We start from the raw sequence: 9,213 nt of genomic DNA on the forward strand, positions 1-9,213 counted from the left end.
CTTACCTGAAACGTGATATCTGAGCGAAAATGCTGCATTTTTAAAGTTAATTAAAGCTCAAATATAGGTGTGTTGACTGTGATAAAGGCACTGTAATATGAACTCTCTTATTTGCTAAATGAGCAAATGAAATAGGCAGAGGCATGGTGCATTTAGCCGCAGAAGCACAGTGACATATGCCTCAATGCAGTCATGTTCATGGATTACTGGTGGTGTGGCTTTCAGTTAGTTCTTTTTGGCAAACCATCCAGTGAGAGTGAATGTAATTTCATGTCATCTGCTCTGTTATATTTAATCAAATCTGACTAACCCAGTGCACTGCTTAACTACTATTTATATCTGAGGGTTTTTGCATGTGTAGGTAAAAAGACAAATAATGTCCCATTTGGAACATTGATAATTAAAGATCATTTTATTTTTGGTGGGTGGGCCTTGGCCCAACCAGCCCCACCGATGCCTACACCCCTGGGTTAAATAGGTCTATTTAACCAGCTTGGTATAAAATAACAGCATGTCTAGTTTGATGGTAGGCTACTCACATTATGTAATACTAATTTGATCATTTATTATGCACATGCCTATTAGTTTGTAGTCTACCTGATGTACAGACAGGAATCTTTTGGCACCCTACGGGCTGTTGAATAGGATTGTTTTGAAACATCTGGGCAAAATGAAAACACCCCCTTTGCAGAGTAGCCTACCATTCACGGCAAATCAGCGTACTTCCGCGTAAAGCAATTAGGCTACTATCGCTCACTCCATTGGTCTACCCTACAGAGAGCATCGAAGCAACGTTGCGGTGTCTTCAAAGGAGAAACTGCGTAATGCGCAATAGCTGCTGGTCTCCAGTGCGCCTTGTCAGTCCATCAGGCTGTGACACTTATCGTTTCGAAAGCAGCAGCGCACCACACAGAGAGAGAACGAGCAGGAGAGAATGGAGAAAAGTGAAGAGAACGACGATGAAGCATCCTCGTCCTCGTCCCACCAAAACACAATGTGGAAACAATTTCAAGCGAGAGCCAAACCCATCCTTAGCCCCAAACTCAGCGCCAGAAACCCAGATGAGAAAAAGGAGAAGGGATCATTGTGGATGTTTCGCAAGAAGAAAAAACACCCTGTTTTGGATCGGGTGATCTCCTCCTCACAGCCCGACCTATTCTCCGAACCGGTGGGTTTGGACTTGCAGGAGTCGCCCCTCTGCGGCAAAGTGGACCCGAGCACCAGCCACAGCTCCAGACAGGCGGGCGAAGAGACGATGCAGCCCGACACACAGGGAGTCGTTGGCGGCTCGGGAATCCCGAAGCCCACGCTAGTACAGCTGGTGCAGTCCCACCACAAGAGCTCTTCGCTGGGGTCCTCGTGCCTGGAGAGGCTGGTTGCGGACCCTTCAGCGAGTGGTAGTGACAGCGATGTAGGAGAGAAGGAGGCACAGCTGGATAAAGCTGACCTGCAGGTAAGGATCAATGAAACAAAGAGACCGCTATAGCCTGTCTCTATTAGCCCTACATGAGTAATTTCTTTGCAGCATGTACATGGAGCCTATATATATATAATGTGGGCTATAGTAGCAATATTAGAGCTACAGGCAATTCCGATGTGCTGTACCACCCCGTTACAATATATTCTAGCTCTAACACTCCCCTGGATAATCTTTTGTAGCCTTTATTTAGGGTTCTAGGCTAACCATCATTTCCATTGAAGCTGCTAAAATGAACTACTATGCTGGTGTAAAACAGCACCCGCATCATCAAAGGAAGTTACCTTTAGCTAACAACCAAAGACAACAGTACCTTGGGATGCTCGACCAAACAAATATGAACAGTTTCATTTGTTTAACWGTTCATTTGGGTAAGTAAACATTCATTGCATAACAATACCTGCAGGACAGGTTGACCTGATGGTCGTATGGTTCACCTTTTAGTTTTGTGTGTGAGCGTGCATGCATGATGTGTGTTTTCCAGCTAAGACAACAGCTGTAGACTATACTTGCAGCCTGACCAGACCTGTTGACTACAGGTTACAGTTGTGTGTCTTTACACAATGACAAGACAGATCATATWTCATAAAATAAGAAAAACACAATCCCTGGGTTTTTGGAAGGGAGGGGGTAATAGAAGTGTATATATAGTTAGTTAAAGATCTGCTTTCCTCTGAGAGACAACAAATTGGTGTCCAAGTGGGTCTGAGATAAGACAATGTAAGACCATAGTGTTTCTGAAAAGGAGAATGTGTGTGTGTTTGTTGTGTGGGGAAGGGAAGGGAGTAGAAATGCATGATCTAAGAGTATGGAGCCAGATAGCTGCCAAAAGGTTGAACGKGCTTATCGTTAGGATCGTAAGAACAGCCATGCGTGAAACATGAAACGTAAACGTGAAATKYCATCTGTGAACATACAAACACCATGTTACGATTATGGTTAAAACATTTAGGCTTGAACWAATCTCGTGTTGCAATTCTGACGTACAGTAATACCTTTCAGATTTTTAGCCGTTTCATCTTACCAACAAAAACAACCTACACCAAACAGCCTGTGCGGAGTGCTACGTGAACAAGCATAACACGGTATAAAAAAACAGAAGTCAGGGAAACCGGAAAGAGGTATCCTGCGCATTTTCAAGTTAAAAGTCTCAATTCCCTAATACTCAGTTGAGTTTACTTCACATTTAGGTAGCTAATGTACTGGATYTGTTCGCCAGCGCAAGTCTAGATACCACTAGCTGTAATTTGCCTACAACAGTGAAGTTTCAGTCCAATAGGTATATCTCTACAGCATGSACATATCTCTGGGTGACGTGGACATCCCCATGCATSCACCTTATTAATTCAATATTGCACCATCCCTTTCTCTGGGCTCTGTCTGCAGTCATAACCAGTAGTATCTACCAGGAATAATGAAACTGAATAATACTATATGTTTGGTGAATCTATGAATTATGTATGAACGCTCTTTGACACTCAAAATATTATAATATAGAATATTTAGATATGTATTTCATCACTCAAAATCGTGCCAAAGCATATTTTGTAGGCAGGGTTAATATGATTTTAAAATAAAGAACATATTAACTTTGAAACGAACGAGGTAGTTGTTAAACGTAGGCTAAGTCTGACATTAGGTAGTCTCCATATAGGCTATTCCCTATATCGCAACACTTTTCATTATAGGCCTACACTTCAAAAGATACCCTAGCTCACAGGCCTCTAAATATAGCCTCTGAATACATTTTAAACAAAATAGTTGAAGAAGCACATGCAGTGGCTGATAGGGAAAACAGATCTGGCAATAAGAATAGGCTATAGATAGTCWTGACCATTTGGGACCCCTTGGCTATTTCGCTCAGGACAGGTTATAGCCAAGACTTAATCAATGTTTTGTTTTTTCTCATTTATTGATATGGATATAGCCTCTGCGTGATGGGGTTGTGCAACGCAAATGGCTATAACAAGCCTACACACAGAGTGGACTTAGCAAATACAACAGTCAAAATGCCWAATATATGGCCTACAGTCCGTGCTCCCAAATACTGGAAGGAGTGTGATTCATTAGGTTACATGATCACCACAGTAGCCCCACGCGGCTATAAAATATATGGCCATTAAATAACACAACAGCATGGCATATTTAGATAGTGGAATAGTTTTGCTGCTCAGGCGGTTATTCTAGACAAGGCTCTTCTGTGTCTTTATAGTATCATTCGCTGTGCAGAATATCAGATCTCTACAACGACTGTTTAACATCACAGGCCACCACAGGCGTTCCCAAACRTTTTTGGCCAGCGACCCATTTTTGACATCAAACATTTTTTGCAAACCCCACCAGGTAATCATGTAATTAACGGCCAATGTTAACTTTTTTAATTTGGGCTATGACATTCTATTACAAATCAGTCTGATAGTATTTTTGACAGTATTTCAATCTGAAGACAGTATGGTTTGTGGTGACTGAAATGCATCAGAACGGTATTGGGAAGTTCAGAAGATCATGAGGCAATCATTTTGTATGATACTTCTGTGTAGAAAAGATCTTTTCCCCCAGTCTGATTTAGTGCCTGGTCTTGTCCACCCGTTGTCAACCCTGGCTTGTGGGCATAGTAGAGTGAAACAGTACATACAGTTGAAGTCAGAAGTTTACATACACCTTAGCCAAATACATCTAAACTCAGACATTTAATCCTAGTAAAATTCCCTGTCTTAGGTCAGTTAGGATCACCACTTTATTTTAAGAATGTGAAATGTCAGAATAATAGTAGAGAGAATGATTTATTTCAGCTTTCATCACATTCCCAATGGGACAGAAGTTTACATACCCTCAGTTAGTATTTGGTAGCATTGCCTTTAAATTGTTTAAATGGGTCAAATGTTTTGGGTAGCCTTCCACAAGCTTCCCACAACAAGTTGGGTGAATTTTGGCCCATTCCTCCTGACAGAGCTGGTGTAACTGAGTCAGGTTTGTAGGCCTGCTTTGCTCGCACACGCTTTTTCAGTTCTGCCCACACATTTTCTATGGGATTTAGGTCAGGGCTTTGTGATGGCCACTCCAATACCTTGACTTTGTTGTCCTTAAGCCATTTTTGCCACAACTTTGGAAGTATGCTTGGGGTCATTGTCCATTTGGAAGACCCATTTGTGACCAAGCTTTAACTTCCTGACTGATGTCTTGAGATGTTGCTTCAATATATCCACATAATTTTCTCCCATCATGATGCCATTTATTTTGAAGTGCACCAGTCCCTCCTGCAGCAAAGCACCCCCACAACATGATGCTGCCACCCTCGTGCTTCACGGTTGGGATGGTGTTCTTCGGCTTGCAAGCATCCCCCTTTTTCCTCCAAACACAATGATGGTCATTATTTTACAGAAATGTTTGGTGATCGACTAGGAATGCCTTGGAGATTGACCATTCGATCGCAAATGTGGATGAAATAGTGACCGCTGCTGTAGTTGGAAACGTGAATCCAAAACATAATCTGTTACCTTGTCGACAAGTTAATAAGCTATTTATTGTATTTATAAAGTGACATTGAATTGTGTTTGGTTGTCAACTCAAACACATATCAACATTTAAAGGAGATTTATTTTCTGCTTGGATGATTCCATCTGTGCCACCGACTTAGTCTGGTTTTAATTACAGTATTCAGTTTGTCTACAAATTAGTAATTGATATGTTGGATTCACGTCTCCATCTCAACCAAAAATCGAATTTAGAGAATAGGACTAAATCAAATCAAACATTAAATGCACTTTAAATAATGTCCTATTCTTTAACTTTTTTAGGTTGAGACAGAGGCGTAACATATAAATTATTAATTTGTAGACAAACTGGAATTAAAGCCAGACTAAGTCAGTGTCACAGATGGAACTATCCAAGCAGATGATACATCTCCTTCAAATGTTGATATTTGGTTGCGTTGACTACCAAACACAATTCAATATCAGTACATTTTTAAATCCTCCAGAGCTTGAAGCCCTAGGCCTACGTGTTGTCTTATTTGGTTGATTCCTGGGTTGAATTGAAACGATAGCTGTTGATTTGCAAACGCTATATAGGCCTTAATAGCATCATTGATGATATATGAGTGGAATAACTTTGATAGCAACAGTGAATCTATTTAGTTTTTAAGTGGAGATCTCTCAACAATCATTCTCACGATAGCACAATGGTAGTCAGCGACAAATATCATCGCTAAGCAGGGCTTGGTAAATAAAACCCTGGAACTGAAAGGGTAGCTGTAGATAGATCAATTCTCCAGTAGGAGGTTCTGCCCATCCTATTTTTMTTTTTCAGATAGTGGATATAACGTTGAAGATCTGACATTGTTCTATGTGCAAATTCAACATCTTTATACAAGGTTTGTCTTTGGTAACTAATCCTGTGGTTGGAATTTCACCCTCAAAACAACAGTTTACGTTGATAACTTTTTTTCAAATCCAATGTATTTTCCTCGTAGATTTCACATCACAAAACATTGACAAATTACCTTGAAACAATGTTGATTCAACCAGTTTGTGCCCAGTGGCTTACTTCCATTTCCTTTGCTTTGTGCAGAACAACCAGCTTGATTTCCCAAGTATGATTGTGTTTTAGTATCCATTACAGAAATGCTCGACTGTTTGCCAGAAAGTACTGCGATCGAAGGGAGAGACAGAGAGCAGCAGGAGGAGAGAGTTTATGGATAGAGGAACAGAGTGAGACAGGGAGAGAGAGAGTTAGGAGAGAGAGAGAGAGACATTTTATGATGAGAGAGGGACAAAGAGAGTCTAATTTGACCAAATGTGTTTTTGCAGACTGAGCCATATCCATTACATCCGAACACTACAGGGTGGCGGAATTCCTGATCTAGATATATAATCCTAAGTTTTTATTCTATTCTAGAGAAGTTTTGCATCGTACCGGAGAGAGGGAGGGAAGGAGAGAGGAATTATGGAGAGAGAGAGAGAGAGAGAGATCATGTCGAGAAAGACAGAACGAGTAATAGAGAGAGGGGGAGTATTTATGGAGAAAAGGAGTGAGTAAGAGAGGTGTGTGTGTTTCGAAGTGAGGATGACAGAGAGCGTTATAAATTCCTGTACCGCAGGGACATTTTCCAGCGATTACCTGTCTGAGCCTGCACTGGGGACAACCTTTCACAATACTTGGAAAAGGAAAAATAGGGAAATAGTGGTGGAGTCTTCAGCAGGTATCATCACGTTACAACAGGGAGCCTTTGGCTGCCAATAGTGCTCTGGTCAAAAGTAGTGCACTATGTAGGGATGATGGTTAAGATTAGGATTTAGAGAGGGAAAGCTGATCCTAGATCTATGGCTAAGGGGCACTTCTACCGAGAGCCTTTTTTCTGTTTTAGAGAGAGACTTTTTGTTGTTGTAGAGAATTCTCTCCCCACACTTCCTGCAGTCTCTGCCCTGCATGCCAATACATGATAAATGCATGTGTTTGTGTGTTGGTTTGTATGTGTGTATGTGTGTGTATGCGTGCGTGTGTCGCCTAGTGATGCTTGGTGGGTTTAGGGTCATTAAATATTGTGTGGATGAAGGGTTGGTGGGTGGCAGGCGGGTTGAATAAAGAGAAAGTGGGAAAAGAGGATGATAGCAGTGCCGGCTATGTTATGTGTGATGATTGTGAGGCGCTATACAAATTCAACAGTCACATGACGGGAACTTCAAATAGGCCTATGGCACGTCAAGGGGACTGTAGCCTACTGTTCAGATGGGTTAAATGGAAACTGAAATCTGGACACTGACTGTAGGTCTATAACCTCTCACCGAGCCTTAATATTTACTCCTTTCAGAATTAAGCATTTTTTGCAGTAAAATGACACACCAAATGTAGGCTACATTTTTATTTGGGAACAGGAGTGGAGAAATATGATTTCTTTCTTTCAGCGTCTTGAGAGAATGTGAATGCGCAGTTACTGTCTGTAGAGGTGCTATCTTTATCAGAATCATAAACGCTGATAGTTGAGGATGGGTTATTAGCAATTGCAGGCGGGTGCAGGTGAACAAGCAGCTGACCTGTGCTCCACACATACCACCTGCATGAGGCGGGCGCAACAGCGGCGCAAAATTTGGCCGCGCCCCACAAAATGGGCCTCAATGCAGGATTTTTTCGCATTTCACCGGAAGCATATTAAACCATACGTAGAGCGGCAAAAATTATGAAGGGAAAAAAAAACCAAGCTGTACACGGTACAGCAGCAGTGGATTTTTTATTATCGGAGGTTATTGGCAGGCCGGCATGGGGGGCTCTTAACTTTGGGGTCTGAGCTCAATCAGAAACTATATCTGTAATTGTTCTTGTGGTATTGCATACTAAGCACAACGACAAATTTTTTTCTGATTATCACATTATAGACTACTATATTTTCTTGTGTTCGGTAATTCTGTTTTTGAGATTTATTTATTTTGATTAATTTTAGCACCTTGAATCCTTCGATCCCCTCCCCCATTGTGTCGACGACAGGCGCCTTGTGAGACCTGGCCTCTTTCTTTATATTTTCAGCTCGGTACATTGTTTAACCAAAACATAGGTACCCCTAAACCCCTATACAACCTAAAAAGAACAAAATACATATATGAACGACAAGGTTAATAAACAACGAGGTTCAAGAGTTATTTTACACACTAATATTCTCATCGGTTCGATCTACAAACCCATACCCCCCCCCCCAACCTCTATATTATCAATTTCACCGACTTGGAAGACCACTACACTATCAGATAACTACTAACTGGCCTCTAGCTCTTTCAGGACCACAAATAATAATTACAAGGAAGCAGGCAAAAATGAAGCAATGTAATTAAATAGCATATTCTTTGGTACTGCATGTGTGTGTATAAGTTATTGGATAGGGAAGGTGTGGAGGCTATGCGGTCTGTGGTTAGAGTGGAGAGGTAATGATGCTCGAATGGGTGTATGTAGGGAGGTAATATTGGTTAGTAACAATTAGATGTGCGTTTCAGATATATTTACAATGAAAAAACCATACGTTTTTTCTTTTTATTGTTGTCATTCATCTTTAAAAATGAACAAGATAAAACAAACATTCAGTATAGATGATTTGGGGACAATTTAAGTGAAAAACATAAGAGGGCAAAAGTACTTGTGAGAAGTTTCAGAATAGATAGTTCCAAATGAGTGTGCTACATGACATTTATCATGAATTCACCCAGGTGTCCCACACAAGTAGCCCAAATGTACCCAAGTGCCAATTGGTGAAGGATACATTTTGAAACAAATAATTATATACAAAATACCAAAATGGTATTCTAACACACCCCCCAAAAATGAAGGGAAAAATAGAAAAAAAATATGAAAAAAAATATATATACATTTACAAAATAACATGGGTAACTATTTACACACTTCCATATTTGGAAGACCCTCAGTCCTCTATCAAATCAAATCAATTTATATAGCCCTTCGTACATCAGCTAATATCTCAAAGTGCTGTACAGAAACCCAGCCTAAAACCCCAAACAGCAAGCAATGCAGTTGTAGAAGCACGGTGGCTAGGAAAAACTCCCTAGAAAGCCCACTAGGAAGAAACCTAGAGAGGAGCCAGGCTATGAGGGGTGGCCAGTCCTCTTCTGGCTGTGCCGGGTGGAGATTATAACAGAACAGATTTTCAACCGTTCATAGATGACCAGCAGGGTCAGACACTAATAATCACAGTGGTTGTAGAGGGTGCAACAGGACAGCACTCAAGAGTAAATATG

General features: G+C 41.0%; 1 protein-coding gene across 1 annotated transcript in view; it reads left to right on the forward strand.

Annotated features, from left to right (window-relative positions):
• The first annotated feature begins 758 nt into the window (after positions 1-758).
• LOC111964485 (multiple C2 and transmembrane domain-containing protein 1) overlaps positions 759-9,213 on the forward strand; it is a 65,820-nt gene continuing 57,365 nt past the window's right edge. The window contains 1 exon segment of the mRNA XM_070443545.1: positions 759-1,453. Within this exon segment, the coding sequence (XP_070299646.1) occupies positions 935-1,453 (519 nt within the window). The 5' untranslated portion in view covers positions 759-934.

This window comes from Salvelinus sp. IW2-2015, linkage group LG5, assembly GCF_002910315.2.
Source record: "Salvelinus sp. IW2-2015 linkage group LG5, ASM291031v2, whole genome shotgun sequence".
Classification (NCBI taxonomy): domain Eukaryota; kingdom Metazoa; phylum Chordata; class Actinopteri; order Salmoniformes; family Salmonidae; genus Salvelinus; species Salvelinus sp. IW2-2015.